Below are 24,035 nucleotides of genomic sequence, written 5' to 3'. Positions count from 1 at the left end.
TGCATCGGCCCTTGTCGATGTGCACAGTTTGCCCTCCCAGGGTGGGTTGCCTCCCACGGCCACATGCCACATTGTGTGCAGAGAATTAGGGTTCAATTTCGAAGAGGGAGCCCGAGAAATGGCTACCACATCCAAGGAAGGCAGTAGGCGCGCAAATTACCCAATCCTTACACGGGGAGGTAGTGACAATAAATAACAATACTGGGCTTTTACAAGTCTGGTAATTGGAATGAGTACAATCTAAATCCCTTAACGAGGATCCATTGGAGGGAAAGTCTGGTGCCAGCAACTGCAGTAATTCCAGCTCCAATAGCGTATATTTGTTGTAGTTAAAAAGCTCGTAGTTGGATCTCGGGGTGGGGCGAGTAGTCCGCATCTTTTGGTGTGCATCGGTCACTCCATTCTTTCTATTGGGGACACGCTCCTGGCCTTAGTTGGCTGGGACGTGGATTCGGCGATGTTACTTTGAAAAAATTAGAGTGCTCAAAGCAAGCCAATGCTCTGAACACATTAGCATGGAATAACGTGATAGGACTTTGGTCCTATTGTGTTGGTCTTTGAAACCAGAGTAATGATTAATAGGGATAGTTGGGGGCATTTGTATTTCATTGTCAGAGGTGAAATTCTTGGATTTATGAAAGACAAACTACTGCGAAAGCATTTGCCAAGGATGTTTTCATTAATCAAGAACGAAAGTTGGGGGCTCGAAGACGATCAGATACTATCCTAGTCTCAACCATAAATGATGCCGACTAGGGATTGGCAGATGTTACTTCGATGACTTCGCCAGCACCTTATGAGAAATCAAAGTTTTTGGGTTCCAGGGGGAGTATGGTTGCAAGGTTGAAACTTAAAGGAATTGATGGAAGGGCACCACCAGGAGTGGAGCTTGCAGCTTAATTTGACTCAACACGGGGAAACTTACCAGGTCTAGACATAGTAAGGATTGATAGATTGAGAGCTCTTTCTTGATTCTATGGGTGGTGGTGCATGGCCGTTCTTAGATGGTGGAGTCATTTGTCTGGTTAATTCTATTAACGAACGAGACCTCAGCCTGCTAACTAGTTACACGAAGGATCCTCTTCATGGCCAACTTCTTAGAGGGACTATGGCCGTCTAGGCCATGGAAGTTTTAGGCAATAACAGGTCTATGATGCCCTTAGATGTTTTGGGCCACATCCGTGCTACACTGATGAATTCAACGAGTTTACGACCTGGAACGAGAGGCCCAGGTAATCTTTTGAAATTTCATCGTGATGGGGATAGATCATTGCAATTATTGATCTTCAACGAGGAATTCCTAGTAAGCGTGAGTCATCAGTTCACGTTGATTATGTCCCTGCCCTTTGTACACATTGCCCGTCGCTCCTACCGATTGAATGGTCTGATGAAGTTTTTGGATTGGAGTGATGTCGGTGGTTTCCCGTCTGTGATGTTGCATGTACTCACCCCCCCGGTCCCCCCTTGTGCACGTGCGCACCCCACCCCCCCCACACACCCCCTCTTGTGTGCACGCGCCCCCCCTCCCTCATCCCCCCCCTTGCGTGCATCCCCTCGCCCCCCCCCGCTTTATGCGCATGCACACCCCTGTCCTTCCCTCATCCCCCTTGTGTACATGCCCCCCCCCTAACAACAACCCCCCCTTGTGCGCATGCACACCCCCCCAACCCCCCCTTGCGCGCATCCCCCCCTTGCCCCCCCCTATGCGCCTACGCACCCCCCCTCCCCCCAACACCCACCCTTGTGCGCATGCCCCCCCGCACCCCATCCCCCATTGTTGCCCCCCCCCTTGTGCCCCTCCCCCTTCCCTCATCCCCCTTGCGCCCATGCACCCCCCCTCCCTCACCCCCCCTTGTGCGCATCCTCCCCCCCGTCCCCCCTTGCACCCATGCATCCTTGCCCCTTCCCTCATCCCCCCTTGTGTGCATCCTCCCCCCCATCCCCCCTTGCACCCATGCCCCCCCCTCCTCCCCCTTCCCTCATCCCCCCTTGTGCGCATCCTCCCCCCCATCCCCCCTTGCACCCATGCCCCCCCTCCTCCCCCTTCCCTCATCCCCCCTTGTGCGCATCCTCCCCACCATCCCCCCTTGCACCCATGCGCCCCCCCAACCGCCCATCCCACTTGTGCACATGCGCCCCCCCTTGCACGCATGTCGCATATCCCCCATTGCGCCCCCCCCCCACCTTTACAAAATAAGACAATATTGATTTCTCACGGTTGTTTGTCGTGGTGCAGTCACACCAACGCTAATACACTGGATCCCATCAGAAGTTCGCAGTTAAGCGCGCTTGGGCCAAAACAGTACTGGGATGGGTGACCTCCCGAGAAGTCTTGGTGCTACACCCTTTTTGCCCCCGAGGTTAGCGGTCTTGCCATGCCTTGGTATCCCTGACAGTCGACCTCACTCAATACGCCCGACCGACGATCTCCTGTCACACACACCCTGATACCCGCGCGCACGCATCACCAAGGACCCCATCGCGCAACGTCTTGACGACACGCGCAATGTCACCCGATCACCCACAACGTCCTGATGCCACGATCGTGCCCCCAATGCCACGCGCACCTGCAACAGCGTCTTGACCCCCCGTCGCAGTCTCGATGTGACATCCTGCGCACCCGCAGCATCCCATCCCCCATGACGCCATCGATGCCGCACGCACCCGCATCGTCTTGGCACCCGAGCACCCCCATCACCCCGATGCCTTGCACACCTGAATGCCGTCGTGCCCCCATCCCACGATGGTGCCTCGGGCTCTCGGGTCGGGTCGGGATGCATGGCACCCCGAGCACCTGCGTGGCACCACGAATGCTGTTGCGCCCCCCGGTGATGGCCCGCGTACCCATGCCTCCAAACCGACATCCTCGCGACCCCGTCCCACAGTGGTGCCTCGGGCTCTTAGGTCGGGTCGAGACGTGTGATGCCTCGAATGCTACCATGCCCTCTGCGACGCCGCGTGCACCCACGCCTCCAACCCGATGTCGCTGTGCCCCCGTCCCATGGTGGCACCCCGAGCCCCTTAGTTGGGTCGGGACATGTGGCGCCCCAAATGCTGCTGCACCTCGACCACGCCCTGCGCAGCCGCACCTCCAACTTGACGCTACTGTGCCCCCGGCGATGCCTCGTGCAACCATGCCTCCAACCTGACAACACCATGCCCCCATCCCACGGTGGTACCTCAGGCTCCCGTGTCGAGTCGGAACGTGCGGCAAGGCCTGAGCACCCGTGACACTGCCGTGCCCCCGGCCACGTCCTGCAGGTCCATGCCTCCAACCCGACGTTGCCGTGCCCTCGGCCACGCCCTGTGCACCTGCATCTCCAACCTAACGCTGCCGCGCCCTCGACGATGACCCACGTAGCCTCGCCTCCAACCCGACGCCGTCGTGCCCCTGTCCCATGATGGCGCCTCGGGCTCCCGAGTCAGGTCGTGATGCGTGGTGCCCCGAACACTACTGCACCCCCGGCCACATCTTGTGTGCCCACGCCTCCAACCCGACATTGCCACAGCCTCGGCCATGCCCCGCGCACCCGCACCTTCAACCCGACGTTGCCGTGCCCCCCGATGATGACTCGCGCAGCCCTGCCTCCAACCCGACACGCCGCTGTGCCCCCGTCCCACGGTGGCGCATCAAGCTCCCAAGTCAGGTCGTGATGTGTGGTGCCCTGAACGCTGTCGTGCCCCCGGCCACGTCCTACGTGCCCATGCCTCTGATCCGATATTACCCCGTGCACTCGCACCTCCAACCCGATGCTGTCACACCGTCGACGATAACCCGCGCACCCTCGCCTCCAACCCGACACTGCCACACCTCCATCCCATGGTGGTGCCTCGGGCTCTCGAGTCGGGTCGCAACGCGTGGTGCCTCGAATGCGCTCATGCCCTCGGCCACGTCCTATGCACCCACGCCTTCAACCTGATGTTGCCACGTCCCTCGACCATGCCCCGTGTGCCCGTACCTCCAACTCGATGCCGCCGCGCCTCCGACGGCAACCCGTGCACCTCCCCTCCAAACCGATGCTTTCGTGCCCTTGGGTTTCCGAGTCGGGTCGCGACGCATGGTGCCTCGAATGTTGTTGCGCCCTCGGCGACATCCTGTGTGCCCACGATTGCAACCCGATGCTATCGTGTCCCTAGCCATGCGCCATGCACCTCTCGCCGTAGCAACCCGATGCCGCTGCGCCCCCATCCCATGGTAGCACCTCGGGCTCCCGAATTAGGTCGGGATGCGTGGTGCCCTGAACGTTGCCGTGCCTCGGCCACGTCTCGCGCTCAGGGGGGTCACTATGTATAAACCCTCTATATCACGTGCGTTCAAGGCCTATATTTAAAGTCCCTTATCTGTAAAAAATTTCATTAATAAAATGTACCCCTTTTTTATACAAATCTGTAAATTTTTTCCAAAACTATTTTAAATAGTCCCTTATGTATATTTATTTCTGTAAATTTTAGAAATAAAAAAAATCCTTCTGTTGAGAACTCACGTGATAAGGTTACATATGATGAGTGACCCCCCCGAGGTCTCGCGTGCCCATGCCTCCAATGCACCCACGATTATAACCCGACGTTGCCACGCCCCCGATGATGCCCCACGCACCCCTCACCGTAGCAACCTGACCCCGCCGCGCCCCCATCCCACGGTGGTGGCTCGAGCTCATGAGTCACATCGGGACGCGTGGTACCCCGAACGTTGCTACGCCCCCGATCACGCCCATGTCTCCAAGCCGATGTTGTCACCCCCGACCATGCCCCATGCACCTGCGCCTCTAACCCGACGCTGTCGTGCCCCCACGATGTCCCGCGCACCCACGCCTCTAACCGACGTCGCCGCGCCCTCATCCCACAGTGGCGCCCTAGCCTCCCAGGTTGGGTCAGGACGTGTGGTGCCCGAAACGTTGTCGCACCTTCGCCATGCACCCATGACTCCAATTCGACGCTACCATGCCTCCAACTGCGCCCCGTGCACCCATGCCCCCAACCCGACGCCGTCGCGTCCATATCCCACGGTGGCGCCTCGGGCTCTCGGGTCAGGTCGGGTCGGGATGCATGGTGCCCCTGAGCACTCGTGTGGCGCCCTGAATGCTACCGCGCCCCCGCCACACCCCTGTGCACCCACGCCTCTAACCTAACGCTGACGCGTCCCCGACCACGCCCTGCGCACCCACACCTTCAACCCGACGTCGCTGCGCCCCCGTATCATGGTGGCGCTTCGGACTCCCAGGTCGAGTCGAGACGTGTGGTGCTTTCCGACGACGCCAGGTGCACCCATGCCTCCAACCTGATGCCACCGTGCCCCCATCTCATGGTGGCGCCCTGGGCTCTCGGGTAGGGTTGAGATGCGTGGCGCCCCCCGAGAACCCAACCCGCGTTGCACCCCGAACACTATCGTGCCCTCGGCCATGCCCTACATTTCCAACTCGACGCTGCCGCGCCCCTGACGCCCCGCGCAACCACGCCACCAACTTGATGCCACCGTACCCCCATCCCACGATAGTGCCTCGGGCTCTCCGGTTGGGTCGGGATGCATGGTGCTCCCCGACGACACCAGTCACACCCACGCCTCCAACCCGATGCCGTCGCGCCCCCATCCCACGGTGGCGCCCTGGGCTCCTAGGTCGGGTCGAGACGCGTGGTGCCCTTGAGCACTCACGTCGTGCCTCGAATGCTGTCGCACCCTTGGCCACGCACTGCGTCTCCAACCCGATGCTATCGTGCCCCCGACGTCCCCCGCGCACCCATGCCTCCAACCCGACGCCGCCGCACCCCCGTCCTATGGTGGCGCCCCGAGCTCTCGAGTCGAGACGCATGGCACCCCGATGACGCCAAGCACACCCACGCCTCCAACCCAATGCCGCCGCACCCTCGCTATGGGCCCGGGCTCCCGCGTCGTTTCGGACCCACGCCACGTGCCTCTGTCCCCGTGCATCGACGTCCCTCCCGGGCCCCAACGCACCCTCGATGGTGGCGGTGCCCCCCGATCTTCAAGAGTTCATAACTTTTGCATACGAGGTCGGATCGAGGCAAGTCTTGAACGGTTGCAACGGGCACGACATACTCTACAAGATACAAGCACAAGTCTTTCTGAGACTACTCATCCCAAACATCAATTCGGGATCAACTATGCCTCGCTCTTGCATCCCCCCCCTTGCGGGCATGTCGCGTACCCCCATGGCCCCCCCACCCTCTGCGTTCATCTCATACCCTCCCTTTTGGATGCATGTCACGTATCCCTATCTTGGGCGCATGTCGCATACCCCCCCTCTCTCCCCATCACCAACCCCCCCTTACGCGCATGTCACGCCCCCTCCCCCCTTGCGCGCATGTCGCACACCCCTCCCCCCCTTTGCGCCCATGTTGCCCCCCGCCCCCGCACTTGTGTGCATGTCCCCCCCCACACACACACACCCCCTTACACGCATGTCGCGTACCCCCCCAACCCACCATGCCCGTCCCCCCCGCTTGCGCACATGTCGCGTACCCCCCCACCAACCCACCCCCCTTTGCGTGCATGTCACATACCCCCCAACCCAACATGCCCCTCCCCCCTACGTGCATGTCGCCCCCCCTCCCCATGCCCCCCCCTTTGCATGCATGTCGCGTACCCGCCTCCCAATGCCTCCACCCTACTTGTGTGCATGTCGCGTACCCCCCCTCCCACACCCCATCCCCCCCCTTTTGGGCTTCAACTTCTCTAAATCTAGTCAAATGGTTACTCTAAAACAATGTGGTAGAAAGGGAAACATTTTCCAGCATGACTTGGGGATTCTTTCTCAACTTCAAATTGTTATTTCCTATGATATTGTGTTCTCTACCCTTTCTTCATGCATAAAATGATGTGAGTTCTTATGTTTGTTGTGTCAATAAGGGTACTATGCCCTGAATAGTTCTCCTAAAATGTATGTCATTTATTCATTTTTTGTGTCCCCTACCCAGTACAAAGAAAGTGGGGATATTCTAGAGGAACCAAGTTATGGCTAAGGATGTATATCTAATGTCAAGCTTGGCTAAGTTCTAGGATGTTGGTGATTTTCTAGACCTATGAGATGGTCATGCATCCATGCTGAGACGTGAGCATGTGAGTCAAGTTTGAGACATAAATCCATGAGTGCTTAGCCAACCTCTAAACCACACTCAAACTTTAGCCTCTGAGATTGCATGGGATGCAAAATCTAGTGACCATCATAGACCTTGTTGTAGAACTTTTTCTTTAAGTAATACCAACTTAAGCTCTAAAGGGGGGATTTGTTGGGTATTTCATAGCCGAAGGTGTGGTAACACTAAAGCTATTTTGTGGGTGAGCATTTAGTGCCACCTCCTAAGTATCTTGTGGGATTTACGTGTTAGGTCTGATTAGATTCTTGTTTGGTATGATTTAATATTCATGGGAAGACATGAATTTTTTTGTGAATACGTTTCATGATCACTCAAATCATGCAAACATGAACCAAAATAAAGGTTCAATGCAACCAATCATGTTTACAAATACATAATTGCCGACGGTTTTCAAAAAGGTACCAATGATAATTAAACTAGCTACTCATGTTCAAATTACCTCCAATAATAAATCAATAATTGGGCATTAATAGGTAGTAGCTGGCATATTACCAACAGTAGTACTAAGAATACCATTGATACACTATTGTCCCAACTTTATAAGCTTCCTGTTGTGTCATTTTTCACCATGCTTACTGAGAGGTTTGTGGAGGTAATACCTCTGACCATTCTCTCTTAAGTTGAGGGAGCTAGTTGGGTTGTGATTCCCAACTGAACATGGGGTATTCTGGTTACTATGACCTAGATACAATACAGACTCTCTCAATATGAGGGGACTATCGTGTCTTTCTTTTTGTGTAATTCATGTGTGTCATTATTTTTTAATTATTCTTATGCATATCGCTTATTGAGGGGGGGAATGGTTCAATTTGTAAGGACCTTAGTTAATCTCAAATTGTTTGCAAGTATATTGGCTTAGCACAACATGACAAAAGAAGAATGCATACACACCTTGCAAATGCACATGCTAAATATTCATTTTTTTGCAAGCCGGATTAAGTGTAAATTTGCACACAATATGCTCTTACAAAAGTGGAATTGCATAAAACCTTGGGTGGTTGAAGAAACCTTGCCTATTTAGAATAGAAAAGGTGGTGCTAGAAAGTTCGCATGCACAGAGACGATGAAAAAGTGATAGCTTAAAAAATTGCATGTGCAGAGTAGATGGAAAGAGTAGTGCTAGATGAATGTTGCATGTGCAAAGTATGGAAAAATGTGGTAATAAAACCCTTGCATGGGCAAAGTGAACGGAAAGATACATCTCTTTGATGTTTGGTTATACATATCAACTATATGTGACATTGAAGGAAGACTTTTTAAGTGGTTCCTAGATAAAGACCTCTAGTATATGACTAACAATGAAAAGTAAGTGGTGGAACATTCAATAGGCAAGTCTAGGGTAAATGGCAAGAGATGTCTTTTTCAATTTGGACATCTATTTTGTATACATGGCATGGCAAGAACCTTTTTTGGAATGGTCCTAGAAAAATGCATGTTGTGTTGCCACAGGGAAAGTGGTGGTGTAGTCCACAAGAAGAAAAGGCAAAGCGGATGGAAAAATATACCACTTTCAACTTTTGTTAAGTATTGCATGTGCAAGACATGGAAAGAATATTTTTGGCTTTTTCCTAGATAAACACTTGTGTATTTGACTCTACATGGTAAATATGTGGTGATAGCAATTGGTATTTCTCCGATTTTTTATGGAGTAGTATGATTGGCAAGCTGTAAGGTAACAATGTGAGTGTAAACTTACGTTTAGATGGGAATTGATCCAAAAAAGGATGTGTTTTGTATCAATTGACTATTTAATTAATTTTATGCCTTTCTACTTGTTTTGATTTGTTGGGAATTTTTTGCTTACACCCCATATCCTAAAATTGCTATCACCATGACTATGGATGCTATGTAGTTTTTTTATCCTTGGATAGTTTTAACATCATGCAAAAAGCTCCCTCTAATTTCAATTTCATTTATGATGCAAAAGGGAAAACAAAAAAGTCTTTTTAGAGTCATACAATGTTAGGGTAAAAAGAGCTCTTAGAAAAACATATTGAGAGCTAAGGACCTTAGTGTTACTCCCATTTTTTTTGAATGAGAAATAAGTGTAAATAAAGATAGATTCTAGTACTAGATGCAAGAGGCGATAAATAATCGTAGCTACAATGGGAAGTAGGAGGTAGGGAGGCAAGAGAGGCACCAACAATTTTCAATAAAACAAACTCAAGGTCCTTTTATATGCTTGAGCAAAGACGAAGAGCAACCACACTTTCTCATTATATAGTAATTGAGCTTCAATTAAATTTATGAATTGATCATGTCTCATATGGATGGTTTGCTCACTTTTTGTCACTTGGTGCAATGGTTTTGCAAGAGTGTAGTCAATGAATTTTTATTATGATATTTAAGGATCTTAACTTTCATGCCACTTCCTTGACTTTAAGGCCATTTAAGCAAAGAACACATATTCACAAGTATCTTTGTTTTTATATCCCATTTCTACTTGCAAATAGTTTCCTACTTATAGACAACTCAATGTATCATGGACTAAGCACAAATGCTTTATATTTATAGTCAATTAAATGACAAATAGTCAAGTATGGGCTAACTTCAAAACAAAAAGATGCTATTTATATGAAGCAATACTCTCTACCATGTCATTTTGGCATAAAACTTCAATGTAAATAATCTTTCTCAAGTTCACAAGTATCATTGTTATAATAACAAGTCTCATCATGTACAAATGCTTACAATGCTTTCAAAATTCTAGACAACTCAATGTGTGAGGGACTAACATCTACAAGGAGTTTGAGATACCAGTTATAGACAATTCACTGAAAGATGGTCTAAGGATGGAATAGATTTTAGGGCAAAATGATGCATATTGATCGAGCACTATCCCTAACTTGTTACTTTGGCATCTACCTACATATTAAGCAAGGATCTTGGAAGGACATGTGGCAAGAAAGGAGAGGCCAAATGCTAGCCATGCAAGGCACTTACATTTTTTTAAAAAAGAAGGCAATTTCCAACATTTGCATCCTTAAATGAAAATGGAAAAGAAATGTCTCTAGCTCTAAAATTGCCCTTTAAAACAAATTACAAACCCATCATCCACAATATCCATGCCAAGAAAATGTCGCCCAAATTTGTATGACAAACCATTTCACTCGAAAGGCATTTTTGAATAACATTCCAGATGCAATTGCATGGTTCGTACAACCCCAATGAGCTGGTTGTCATCCATGGGCATGATGATTTGAAGGTGAGAATCTACTACTACCACATGATAATCGAAGTAGACTTGCTAGATCTTGCACCTAAGTTGCCCCACATTGCTATGGCGTTGACGAAGAGGTGAGCTATATTTCTAGTCTAGATGATGAGACCTCAAAGGCAAATTACTTCAAATTGCAGCATAATAGGGGTAGCGTAGACTCCTACAATTCAAACTCGAGAGTGCCAGGAAATTGCTATCTGATGTCTCTCTTGTAGGTTAGTCTTTCATGTTTGTCACGCTTTTTCTTGGGTGCATGTGAACATATTTTGCATTTTTCTATACTTGGAGGTTGATCAAGCCTTCCTAATCTTATACTCAATGAGATAGATGAAGCAAAGAAGTTGCAAGGAGGTGTGGATGATGACTCAAACAAGAGAATCATCAATTGTGTTACTTCAAGCTGTGAATTAGAACCACCATCTAGGCGGCAAAGTTAAAAGAGTGCAGCAAAGGAAGTGGGGCAAATGGGCAATTGAAAACTATGTGGTGTCATTAGGGACACTCGAGACAAAAAAAGATGTTGCACGAGCTTACGATAATGCATCCATAATGTTTAGAGGATCCAAATCAAAGTTCATTGTTCTTGAGATAATTCATGAATTTGTATGCTCTCTCTGCTACCCAAATTCATTGCCCAAAATACCCTCATAATGAAAACTTGGATTTGCCATGTTTTGCAAAACTTGAGGCCATTTAGATGAATTTCAATTCGAGCTTCATGATCTCAATGGTAGTGAGTTTAGACTACAACAAAATGCTCATGTCATGTTTGAGTTTTTCTAAGCACAAGTAGCCAATTGAGCAACCAAGAGCAAGAAGACATTGATTTCTCGTAGGTTACGAGATGAAGATTTCTTGAAGGGTTTGGTGTATTTATGCTCTTAAATGAATGACAATCTTATTAATGGAATGGCAACTCAACTCTACACTTTTCGCCTAAAGAATAATAGGAAAAGAGAGAGTATGGATAATGCTTGATTAATATTTGAATTGTTATTGCACATTTCTTAGACTTCAATTCGTCATCTCAACTTCTTGATACCCTCTATACTTTTAAAAAAAAAGAAAAGCTTGCTCTACATGGCCCATGGCATGTGATGTTGATCAAAACAAAGAAAAAGCAAAATAAAACTAATATGCTTTTGGTAGGTGCCAAGCTAGGGATTTTATAGGGATCCATGGAAGAGATCAAAACTATGTTTTGGGTCCATGGAGTGGTGGAGTCTATCACTTTTGCCCAAGGCACCATGTTGAACTAATTGGGAATTGTAGAGGCTTCAAGATTTTCCAAGAACTGAATTAATTGCGAATTGTCAAGCTTCAAGATTTTCCAAGAACCGACCAAACATGGCATAGTTCTTGGGAGTCATGCTTGCCCCTCACTGATGACATCAACACCATCCCCAACAGAAGAAATTGATTCAATATGAGCATAGCTATGCCACAACAACGTGCGAGTTGCCCACCAGTATAATTCAATGCGAATCACATTTCTCACAAAACACTATGGTTGAAGGGAAAGGTCTCTGAGAGGTCTTTCAGACCATGAAGGCTCGGGAAGGTGGGTGAGTAGCCGACATGCCACAAGCCCCCTTTTCAATAGCTTCCTGGCCGAAAAGGCCGATCGGTAGCCTTTCCCGACCGTCAAGTGGCCTGTGGGAGGAAGGTAAACAGGTAAAGGGGTGAACATGAGGGTGAATGTGTCACATTTAAGCACGAATGGAATTACGGGTCATTTTCTCATGTGAGAATGTGCAGAGGTGTCAGATAGGAATGATGGCAAGGGCCAACATCAAGCCTTCTTTACCCTCATTTGATAAAGCTCATATTCCAAATCTCTATAGAAAGAGCCTTGATCTAACAGTGGAGATCATCTTTCCGTCGACCACTGCCCTGGACATTATTGCATTGCGCAAGAGTGTGTATGCAAAGTGCGAATGGATCATCTTGTAAATAGTCCAAGCTAAGTAGCTTCCTTGGCAATTCAAAAACTAAATCTTGATATCATATATAACACAATTGTAAAGAAAGCTACACTAAGTTTATATTATGACATCCACACTTACAAAATCGAACGCTCGATCGATCGATCCACGTTAATCATTATTGGGCTAGTCCTAGCCCTCTGTAATGCGTACTTATCTTTTCTCAGTGCCTTCAAACGAAACGTTTCCTCACCACATTAACTACAACTTCAATGAGTTTTTCAGAAGACGGTAGGCATGGGCCAATTGAGGACTCATTGAAGGCCTTGAGCCAGGCGTGCAGGCAAGGGAACTTCTCCTCAAAAGGAAAAGTGAACTCCCCCACAGTTTCTAAGGCTCCATACCAAACCGCAACAGGACCCAATATGATATCCACATACCCTATTGAGGCTCCTCCAAAGAAAGGAGGCTCCTTGGGCACTGTTTTCAATGCTTCCTCCAAAGTGGCCAGCACCTCCATAGACAATTCTACTGCCGCCTTTTGTGCCTCTCCTTTTGTTCTCACTATTGAAAACAGGGCATCGAATACCTGCAAACAATACACGACAGATTCATGAAGGAGGTGCACCAGGAGCTAAATCACCCAAACAGTCTTCCTATCAGCTATGCATCTTTTGTCATACAAAATGAAAGAGAATGAATTATAGTACATACCTTCTTGTCGACATAATCTGCCCAGAAGCGAGCCACGGATCTGTCATAAGGGTCCTTGGGCAGCAGATCGTTGCCGTCAGGAGAAGGCCAAGCTTCGTCAACGTATTGGACGATGATCATGGATTCAGGCACAGGTTTACAATTGTCGATGAGCACGGGGATTTTCTTATAGACGGGGTTAGAGTCCAGGAGGAGCTTACTTTTGTTAGTGGGGTCCTGAGGGACTTTATCATAGGAGACATTTTTGAAGGCGAGGGCGAGCTCAGCTCTAATGGCGTAAGGGCTACCCCAGGCAGTGAGGAGTTGGACAGACTGTTGTGCAGCCATGGTAGTAGCGAAGAAGTCGTAGTAGTGATGGAAGATCTTGGTAGTAGCTTGCGAACAGAATTGAGGAGGACAGTGTTTATGCTGCCCAAACCGCCCACCCAAATGTCATGCATGACATCATTCCCTTTGGAATGTGCCACTTTGTAAGTCCCGCCCCTAATTCATAAATAAATTGCATCTTGTCAAATGCGGCCGTCTACACACTTCCCTATGTAATAAGGTGGTGAGAATCCACTTACGCCCTTCTACTTTTACTATTACGAGTAACAGGACGGGTTAGAGACTCGCTTCGCCAGGTCTCAAAATAGGATTTAAAGAGGTCTTTGATTTCAAGTTTTATTCATAATAAAAATTGGGTCTCAAAGTAGGATCTAAAGATGTCTTTAATTTTGAAAATAAATTTCTAAGTTTTATTTATGAATTTCAATGAAAGTAAGACCTTGGCTAGGCCTCAACACACACACACACTCACACACGCACGTGCACACACACACACACACACTCTCTCTCTCTCTCATGCATGCCTACAAACACCACCATATGTGTAGTAAGTGCATGCTTATGTGTATATGCTTATGCACCTTTGTGTATGTGTGTGCGTGTCGCTATGTGGATGTGTAACCATGTGTGTATGGTGTGTGTATGTGTGCCGACACACTATGCACCTATGTGTATCATGTATCCATGTGTATGTGTACATGTGTTTACGTGCACACATGTGTGTGTGTGTTCCATGCCTATGTGTAGGTATGTAAGTGTATACATGTGTCTTCTGTATGCATGTATATGTGCATTGAAGCCTCCCTTCTCTAGGTCCATCCTCTTCCTGCTCTCTAAGCTCCAACTCCAAGAAACCTCCATTGTTCTCAATGTGGCATCATTACTGGTTTTTGTGGCTCTCTCTCTCTCTCTCAGTCTCTCTCATATAAAAACTCACACACACTCACTCATGGGCATACATATATACACTTTGCATACATGCACAAAGATATGGTGCAAAATAGATGGAATTAACACACTCGTGATGACACCCACGTGTATGCATAGTTGCACACACCGCACACATGAACACAAGTACACATACAAACACACATATGTATACATGTACTCACACCAATCCATATGCACTCCTCCACAAGGCATGCACATAGTCCACACTCCCAAGTGAATGCACTCACACATATCACACACACACACACACACACACACACACACACAGAGCGCATCAATGTGTGAACCATCTTTTCTAAGAACTCCCACATGACTCTTATCGAAACTTATTATCCTTTGAAATTGCATTTCCTCAATTTTAGAAATTTGCTTGAATAAAATGTAATCTAGCTATCTATTCCTTAAGGTCGAGTTTGCCATGTGGTCAGTAAGGGGGCTATTGTCTTGCAACCAATGAAGGTGCCCCATGGCATGCAACTAAACCTTCATGAAGGAGAGTTCCCAGAGCTTAAGGAGAGCTTTCTGTGTGTTGCCTCCACATTTGGCCTAAGAGTCTTTCCTGTTGCATGACTGCTTCAGAGTTGCATGTGTGTGAATTGGGGATGGAATAATAAACACATCCATTTGAAACCACACCAATGACATTAATTTCTGATTTGTTGTACATGATGGGGGGGAGAATCTGTCCAGATGGGCGGCCAAGGTTGTTTGAATAAAATCTCTCTCTCTCTCTCTCTCTCTCTCTCTCTCTCTCTCTCCCCTACAAAAAAAAAAGCATTGTGTGAAAATCTCTCTTTAAGGCTTGCAAAACAATTAAACGTTATGTAAACTATAATACATGTTGCATATGTATGTGTGTGTGTATGCATATACATATACATATATGTATATGAATCGACAAACACACACACACATAAACGCGCCTCTCATGCTCAGACTCACACATGGTTTCCAAGCCCATGTCTACGCCTCTCCTATTACATGCGGGCGGCAGTTTGCAAACAAATTGCCCGGAGGTGCACGTGTCGAGATCGGGCTCACGGGGGGTGCCAATGAGCTCCCCCCGTATTGGAACATGGACCTTAGATCAGGCAAGGCTACCCGCTGAGTTTAAGCATATCACTAAGCGGAGGAAAAGAAACTAACGAGGATTTCCCTAGTAGCGGCGAGTGAACCGAAAAGAGCCTAGCTTGAGAATCGTGCAACCTTGCCGTGCGAATTGTAGTCTGGAGAGGCGTCCTTTGCAACGGATTGGGCCCAAGTCCCCTGGAAAGGGGCGTCGGAGAGGGTGAGAGCCTCGTTGAGCTCGAACCCTATTGCTTTGCGAGGTGCCATCGGCGAGTCGGGCTGTTTGGGAATGCAGCCCTAAGCAGGTGGTAAATTCAATCCAAAGCTAAATACGGGCAAGGGACCAATAGCAAACAAGTACCACGAGGGAAAGATGAAAAGGACTTTGAAAAGTGAGTTAAAAAGTGCTTGAAATTGCTAGGAGGACAGTAAATGGAGGCTGCAGGTGCGCCTCGGTCGGATGCGGAATGGTGAGAGCTAGTTCGCCGCTCAGCGCGGGGCACTGGTCAGCGCAGGCCGGTGCGACGTGACAAGAGCGGGCTTTCGATGGCCCGCCTATGCCATCGTGTCGATCGAGGCACGAAGCACGTGCCACTCATGGCGGGCTTTATGCACCTGCGCGCTTGGGGCACTGGCGTTCTAGGCTTTCCATCCAGCCCGTCTTGAAACATGGACCAAGGAGTCTAACATGTATGCAAGCCGGTGGGTGGCAAACCCATGGAGGCACAAGGAACCTGAGAGGTGGGATCCCCCCTGCGGTGTGCACCATCGACCGATCGTGATCTTCTGTAAAAGGTTTGAGTGGGAGCGTACCTGCTGGGACCCGAAAGATGGTGAACTATTCCTGAGCAGGGCAAAGCTAGAGGAAACTCTGGTGGAGGCTCGTAGCGATACTGATGTGCAAATCGTTCGTCAGACTTGGGTATAGGGGCGAAAGACTAATCGAACCATCTAGTAGCTGGTTCCCTCCGAAGTTTCCCTCAGGATAGCTGGAGCTCATTGCGCAGTTTTATCGGGTAAAGCGAATGATTAGAGGCATCCGGGGTGTAACACCCTCGACCTATTCTCAAACTTTAAATAGGTAAGCAGCCAAGGTTGCTCCATTGAACCCCAGTGCAGAATGGGAGCTCCAAGTGGGCCATTTTGGTAAGCAGAACTGGCAATGCAGGATGAACCGAAAGGTCGACTACACGCTAACCTAGATCCCACAAATGGTGTTGATTGATTAAGACAGCAGGACAGTGGTCATGGAAGTCAAAATCCACTAAGGAGTGTGTAACAACTCACCTGCCAAATCAACTAGCCTTGAAAATGGATGGTGCTAAAGCGCGTGACCTATACCCGGCCATTGGGGCAAGTGCGAGGCCTCGATGAGTAGGAGGGCATGGGGGTCGTGGTGCAGCTCCGGGCACGAGCCCGAGTGAAAGGGCCCCCAGTGCAGATCTTGGTGGTAGTAGCAAATATTCAAATGAGAACTTTGAAGACCGAAGTGGAGAAAGGTTCCATGTGAACATCAATTGGACATGGGTTAGTCGATCCTAAGAGATGGGGCAGTCCTGTGTCAAGGGCGCATTGCGCGTTGCGCATCGAAAGGGAATCGGGTCAATATTCCCGAACCGGGATGTGGCAGTGGATGGTAACGTGACCTAATCCAGAGACACCGATGGGGGCCCCGGGAAGAGTTCTCTTTTCTTTTTAACAGCCCGCCCACCCTGAAATGGGATCACCTAGAGATAGGGTCCAGCGGTTGGTAAAGCACCGCACGTCTCACGGTGTCCGATGCGCCCACGACGGCCCATGAAAATCTGGAGGAGTGATTGCCGATCACGCCCGATCGTACTCATAACTGCATCAAGTCTCCAAGGTGAACAGCCTCTGGTCGATAGAACAATGTAGGTAAGGGAAGTCAGCAAAACAGATCCGTAACTTCGGGAAAAGGATTGGCTCTAAGGGCTAGGTCTAGGGGTCTATGAATTGACCCCGGAGGCTATCAGAGGTCTGCCTGAGTTGCACCAGTGGTGAGGGTGAACCTCTGCGTGCCGATCGGGCGACGGGCGCAAAACGTCGCCCCTTGCCGAGCGGCCCACCCTAGGTGGTGAACAACCGTCTTAGAACTGGTACGGACAACGGGAATCTGACTGTTTAATTAAAACAAAGCATTGTGATGGTCCCTGCGGATGTTGATGCAATGTGATTTCTGCCCAGTGCTTTGAATGTCAAAGTGAAGAAATTCAACCAAGCACAGGTAAATGGCAGGAGTAACTATGACTCTCTTAAGGTAGCTAAATGCCTCGTCATCTAATTAGTGACACGCATGAATGGATTAACGAGATTCCCACTATCCCTATCTACTATCTAGCAAAACCACAGTGAAGGGAACGGGCTTGGAAGAATCAGTGGGGAAAGAAGACCCTGTTGGGCTTTGACTCTAGTTCGACTTTGTGAAATGACTTGAGAGGTATAGAATAAGTGGGAGCTTCTGGCGCAAGTGAAATAACACTACTTTTAACGTTATTTTACTTACTCCGTGAGGTGGAGGCGGGGCTCGGCCCCTGCTTCTGGTCTTAAGGCGCGTCCGCGCACCGATCCAGGTGGAAGACATTGTCAAGTGGGGAGTTTGGCTAGGGCAGCACATCTGTTAAAAGATAATGCAGGTGTCCTAAGATGAGCTCAACAAGAACAGAAATCTCGTGTGGAACAAAAGGATAAAAGCTCATTTGATTTTGATTTTCAGTACGTATACAAACTGTGAAAGCATGGCCTATCGATCCTTTAGTGTTTCGAAATTTGAAGCTAGAGGTGTCAGAAAAGTTACCACAGGTATAACTGGCTTGTGACAGCCAAGCGTTCATAGCGATGTTGCTTTTTGATCCTTTGATGTCGGCTCTTCCTATCATTGCGAAGCAGAATTCACCAAGTGTTGGATTGTTCACCCACCAATAGGGAACGTGAGCTAGGTTTAGACCGCCATCATGAGACAGGTTAGTTTTACCCTACTAATGAGCAGCGCCACAATAGTAATCCAACTTAGTACGAGAGGAACCGTTGATTCACATAATCGATCATTGCGCTTGGTTGAAAAGCCAGTGGCGCGAAGCTACCGTGTGTAGAATTATGACTGAATGCCTCTAAGTCAGAATTTGTGGTAGACGCGGCGCTCTCTACCTCCTCGCTTGTTACCCAATTCATAGTAGGGATGCCTGTGCATCCCCAAGAGCATGTGTCGAGAGCTTCCCTCGAGGTGGCCGAAGGAGCCGCCTCGTGGACTCTGAATGGCAATTCCAGACGATCGGGGAGATGAATCCTTTGCAGACGACTTAAATATGTGGCCAGGTATTGTAAGTGGCAGAGTAACCTTGCTGCTATGATCCACTAAGATTCAGCCTATCGCCGCACTGATTTGTCCCCTCCTCTCCATGGCCCCCTGTGGCCTGTCTCCTCGTGTCTCTCTCTCGGGTGGGGTTTCCTACTCCCCCCCCGTTCCCTCATCCCCCTTTATGCGCAAATCCCCCCCCCCCCAATCCCACCTTGTGCGCCTACGCACCCCCCCCGATCCCCCCCCTTGTGCACGTGCGCACCCCACCCACCCCGCACACCCCCTCTTGTGTGCATGCGTCCCCCCCTCCCTCATCCCCCCCTTGCGTGCATCCCCTCACCCCCCCCCGCTTTGTGCGCATGCGCACCCCCATCCTTCCCTCATCCCCCTTGTGTACATGCCCCCCCCCCCCCCAACAACCCCCCCTTGTGCGCATGCACACCCCCCCAACCCCCCCTTGCCCCCCCCTGTGTGCCTGCGCACCCCCCCTCCCCCCAACACCCCCCCTTGTGTGCATGCTCCCCCGCACCCCATCCCCCATTGTCGCCCCCCCCCCCCTTGTGCCCCTCCCCCTTCCCTCATCCCCCTTGCGCCCATCCAACCCCCCCCTCCCTCATCCCCCCATGTGCGCATCCTCCCCCCCCGTCCCCACTTGCACCCATGCTCCCCCCCCCTTCCCTAATTCCCCCTTGTGTGCATCCTCCCCCCCATCCCCCCTTGCACCCATGCCCCCCCCTCCTCCCCCTTCCCTCCCCCCTTGTGCCCATCCTCCCCCCCATCCCCCCTTGCACCCATGCCCCCCCCTCCTCCCCCTTCCCTCATCCCCCCTTGTGCGCATCCTCCCCACCATCCCCCCTTGCACCCATGCACCCCCCCCACCCGCCCATCCCACTTGTGCACATACGCCCCCCCTTGCGCGCATGTCGCGTATCCCACATTGCGCCCCCCCCCCCACCTTTACAAAATAAGACAATACTGATTTCTCACGCTTGTTTGTCATGGTGCAGTTACACCAGGGCTAATACACTGGATCCCATTAGAACTCCGCAGTTAAGCGTAAGCGTGCTTGGGCCAGAATAGTACTATGATGGGTGACCTCCTGAGAAGTCCTGGTGCTACACCCTTTTTGCCCCGAAGGTTAGCGGTCTTGCCACGCCTTGGTATCCCTGACCGCCAACCTCACCCAATACGCTCGGCCGACGCTCTCCTGTCGCGCACACCCTGATACCCGTACGCACGTGTCGCCAAGGACCCCGTCGCACAATGTCTTAACGCCACACTCAATGTCACCCAATCTCCCGCAACGTCCCGATGCCACGGTCGTGCCCCCAATGCCACGCGCACCTGCAGCAACATCTTGATCCCCTGTCGTAGTCCCGATGTGATGTCCCACGCACCCGCAGCATCCCATCCCCCATGACGCCATCGATTCCCCACGCACCTGCAACGTCTTGGCCCCCGAGCACCCCCGTCACCCCAAAACCTTGTGCACCTAAATGCCACCGTGCCCCCATCCCACGACGGTGCCTCGAGATCTCGGGTCGGGTCGGGATGCCGGGTCGGGATGCGTGGCACCCCGAGCACCCGTGTGGCACCACGAACGCTATCGCGCCCCCCGATGATGCCCCGCGTACCCATGCCTCCAAACCGATGCTGCCGCGACCCCATCCCATGGTGGCGCCATGGGCTCTCGGGTCGGGTCGAGATGCGTGGTGCCCCGAATGCTGCCATGCCCCCTGCGATGCCCCGTTCACCCACGCCTCCAACCCGGCATCACCGTGCCCCTGTCCCACGATGGCACCCCAGGCCCCTTAGTCAGGTCGGGACGCGTGGTGCCCCAAACGCTGCTGTGCCTCGGCCATGCCCTATGCAGCTGCGCCTCCAACCCGATGCTATTGTGCCCTTAGTGATGCCTTGTGCAACCACACCTCCAACCTGACGGCATCGCGCCCCCATCCCACAGTGGTACCTCGGCCTCCCGTGTTGGGTCGGAACGTGCGGCAAGGCCCCGAGCACCCACAATGCTATCGTGCCCCCGGCCACAACCTGCACGCCCACGCCTCCAACCTGATGTTGTCGTGCCCCTGGCCACGCCCTGCGTGCCTGCACCTCCAACTCGATGCTGTCGCACCCCCGACGATGACTCGCATAGCCTCGCCTCTAACCCGACGCCGCCGTGCCCCTGTCCCATGGTGGCACCTCGGGCTCTCGAGTCGGGTCGCGACGCATGGTGCCCCGAGTGCTACTGCACCGTCGGCCACGTCTTGCATGCCAACGCCTCCAACTCGACGTTGTCACAGCCTCGACCACGCCTGGTGCACCTGCACCTTCAACCCGACGTTGTCGCGCCCCCCCAGTGACGACCTACACAGCCCAACCTCCAACCCGATGCTGTTGCGCCCTCATCCCACGATGGTGCATCGGGCTCCCGAGTCGGGTCGCGACGCATGGTACCCCGAACACTGTCTCATCCCCGACCATGTCCTACGCACCCACGCCTTTGACCCGATGTCGCCCCACGTTCACACCTCGAACCCAATGCTACAGTGCCCTCGACAACGCAACCCGTGCACACTCGCCTCCAACCCGCCGATGCTGTCGTGCCTCTGTCCCACAGTGGGGCTTTGGGCTCCCGAGTCGGGTCATGACACATGGTGCCCCGAATGCTGTCGTGCCCCCGACCACGTCCTACGTGCCCATGCCTTCAACCCAACATTGTTGCGTCCCCCGACCATGCCCCGTGCACCCGTACCTCCAACCCGATGCCGCCGCGCCTCCGGTGGCAACCCGTGCACCCCCCTCCAATCCAACGTCGTCGTGCCTTGGGCTCCCAAGACGGGTCATGATGTGTTGTGCCCCGAATGTTGTTGAGCTTTGGCGATGTCTTGTGTGCCCACGATCGCAACCCGTTGCTGTCGTGCCCTCAGCCATGCCCCACGCACCTCCCCTCGTAGCAACTCGATGCCGCTATGCCCACGTCCCATGGCACCTCGGGCTCCCGATTCGGGTCGGGACGCGTGGTTCCCCAAACGTTTCCACGCCCCCGGCCACGTCTCGTGCGCCCACGCCTCCAACGCCCCCACGACTGTAACCTGATGTTGCTGCGGCCCCGACGATGCCCCACGCACCCCTCACCATGGCAACCCGACGTCGCCGTGTCCCCATGCCATAGTGGTGGCTCGGGCTCGTGAGTCACGCTGGGACGCGTGGTACCCCGAACGTTGCCATGGCCCCGGCCATGCCCATGTCTCCAACTCGACGTTGTCGCCCCCGACCACGCCCCACGCACCCATGCCTACAACCCGATGCTGTCGCACCCCCACCGGAACGCTGTCGCACCCCCGACCATGCCCCATGCACCCACGCCTCCAACCCGATGCTGCCACCCCCCGATCGCACCCCGTGCACCCATGCCCCCAACCCGACACCATCGCGTCCATATCCCACGGTGGCACCCTGGGCTCTCGGGTCAGGTCGGGATGTGTGGCACCCCTGAGTACCCGCGTGGTGCCTCGAATGCTGTCGTGTCCCCCGCCACGCCCCCGTGCATCCACGCATCCAACCCAGAGATGGCAAGACCACGGGTTAGTGTAGGAAGTCAAGAGTTGCATGTAGAATGGCGGTCCAGAAATATAAAGATGTAAAGCCGAGGGTTGAGACAGTAAAGGGAAAACGGAGCTTCATAATGTTGATCTTGCCTCAAGGGCACAGTGATGTTTTGATGAGGGCTGGATGGAAAGTATGGCCACCGAAGCGATGGGACCGGATGCCTCACCTGGGGATAGAAGTGATAGCATGATTGTGTACTGGGCAATTGGTCCAGGTGAGAGAATAGAAGCGTGCGCTCCAAACTACTCCATCAAGCAAACTAGGCTACTAAGGGGGATGTTGCTCTCTAGTCTCACACAGGGGCTTGAAGCAGCGTCCAGAACAGGTACCTTAGTAGAACAGATTCGGCGGACTCAACTGCCAAACATTATGTTGCATGCGGGTTGTTGCATGCGGGTTGGAAAGATTGGCCTGGCGCGGCATACCTCGTCATCGGCGCTTCAATGGCATATATTCCACCGTTGGGGCGTTTTGTCAATGTGATGCTACGGTCAAGTCGGAAAGACTGGCTAGACATAGCATACCTCGTCATCGGCCTGTCAATGGCACATATCTTGCCGTTGGGGTGTTCCGCCAACGTGATGCTGCAGGCAGGTTGGAAATACTGACCTGGTGCAACATACCTACCCATTGGTGCTTTAGTGGCATATATCTCGCCGTTGGGGCTTTCTTACAAGGTGATGCTGTGGGCGGGTTGGAAATTTTGGCCCAGTGCTGCAGTACGTCTAGACCATACACTTCACGCGGGGTGGAAATTTTGGCCACGAGACACTATCTTGGTTGTGGCCACTCATTCGGGGCGTTCCTGAATCGAGGTTAGGCTCGTGTGCATCATGTGGCCACCCTCTCGAGTGAATCTTGTTTGGGGTTAGGCTTTTTGGTTGTGAAATCTCCATGCTTGAGACGGAGCTCAAGCTCTTTTGGAGCCGTGGAGAGTATATGGAAGGTGGTCTCCCTACATGTGAGGTTGCGTCCACCAGGAAAACGTAAACATGCAGTTGTGCACTCAGTTGCTTGTAAATAGTCTTTCTTGCAGTCTAGCATTATCAAGGCATTGTTTGGCACTCTTTCTAGTACTTTCTTACAAGTAACGTCTCGGGCCGTTTTACATGTTGTGATCTCGTGGTGCACTTGTGTGGGCACACATTGGAAAGCAAAACGTGGGAAGGGCATGAGTGCACGTGAAAGTGAGCAGGGAATGATGAGCGGCCGATTCCTTTCATACCCTTGTAAATATTCGTGAACCGTTGTGTAACCTTCTAAGCAAGCTAGACTAAAGGTGGAACGTCGCATGGCGGGTGTTCTGTGTGAATTGTGAATCGGGGATCCTATCCAAGGAAGGTCAAGTGTTGCGCAGGCCCGTGAGTCTGTGTGTCTTCACCGGTAGGCCGGGATACAAGTGGGGAGCCAGATTCGTTTGAGAAGAAGTGGCCCAGGAAAGGGGCGTGAGGATCAGAGGATCCGTGAACGGCGGTCCAAGGGAGGACGTGCTATGACTGGGAGTGGAAACGGCCGTCTAGGGGTAGAATGTGCCAAGGCCCATTTTGGCTGGTAAACGCAGAGGCATCGCGGTCTAGGGGAGGAGGTGTTGTGGTTGGGAGTGGAAACGGCCGTCTAGGTGCAGGACGTGCCAGGGCCTGTTTTGGTTGGAAAACGCAGAGGCGTCGCGGAATGCAAACGAGCTAAGAATAGCTCCAGGTGTATCTAGGGCTGGTGAGTCCTAGGTGCGCCTGAGGTGAGGGGGCCGGGTCAAGAAATATCCACTGCATAGGAAGAAAACTTAAGGCCCGAA

At 51.6% G+C, this 24,035-nt stretch overlaps 1 protein-coding gene, 1 non-coding gene and 3 pseudogenes across 2 annotated transcripts; 4 read left to right on the top strand and 1 right to left on the bottom strand.

Annotated features, from left to right (window-relative positions):
* Positions 1 to 824: 824 nt before the first annotated feature.
* Positions 825 to 1,353, top strand: LOC147904174 (18S ribosomal RNA; annotated as a pseudogene; the record flags this gene model as incomplete).
* An 875-nt stretch (positions 1,354 to 2,228) lies between these two features.
* LOC147904173 (5S ribosomal RNA) lies at positions 2,229 to 2,347 on the top strand (annotated as a pseudogene).
* Positions 2,348 to 12,404: 10,057 nt separating this feature from the next.
* Positions 12,405 to 13,438, bottom strand: LOC147904172 (glutathione S-transferase U20-like). Its single transcript, XM_087397230.1, has 3 exons — positions 13,416 to 13,438; positions 12,973 to 13,380; positions 12,405 to 12,847 (listed from the first exon to the last, which is right to left on the bottom strand). Exons 2-3 carry the CDS (start codon positions 13,297 to 13,299, stop codon positions 12,491 to 12,493), a joined length of 684 nt encoding a protein of 227 aa, XP_087253356.1. The 5' UTR covers positions 13,300 to 13,380; positions 13,416 to 13,438; the 3' UTR covers positions 12,405 to 12,490.
* A 1,889-nt stretch (positions 13,439 to 15,327) lies between these two features.
* Positions 15,328 to 18,722, top strand: LOC147904171 (25S ribosomal RNA). Its single transcript, XR_015543669.1, has one exon. It is a non-coding gene; the product is annotated as a 25S ribosomal RNA (ribosomal RNA).
* A 911-nt stretch (positions 18,723 to 19,633) lies between these two features.
* LOC147904170 (5S ribosomal RNA) lies at positions 19,634 to 19,758 on the top strand (annotated as a pseudogene).
* Positions 19,759 to 24,035: the final 4,277 nt, after the last annotated feature.

The sequence above is a fragment of the Dipteris shenzhenensis genome, chromosome 2, assembly GCF_047967505.1.
Source record: "Dipteris shenzhenensis isolate YYH24624 ecotype China chromosome 2, Dip_SZ_1.0, whole genome shotgun sequence".
In the NCBI taxonomy this organism is placed as follows: domain Eukaryota; kingdom Viridiplantae; phylum Streptophyta; class Polypodiopsida; order Gleicheniales; family Dipteridaceae; genus Dipteris; species Dipteris shenzhenensis.
Note: the sequence above shows the minus strand (reverse complement) of the source record. Positions and strands in the feature narration are given on the sequence as shown.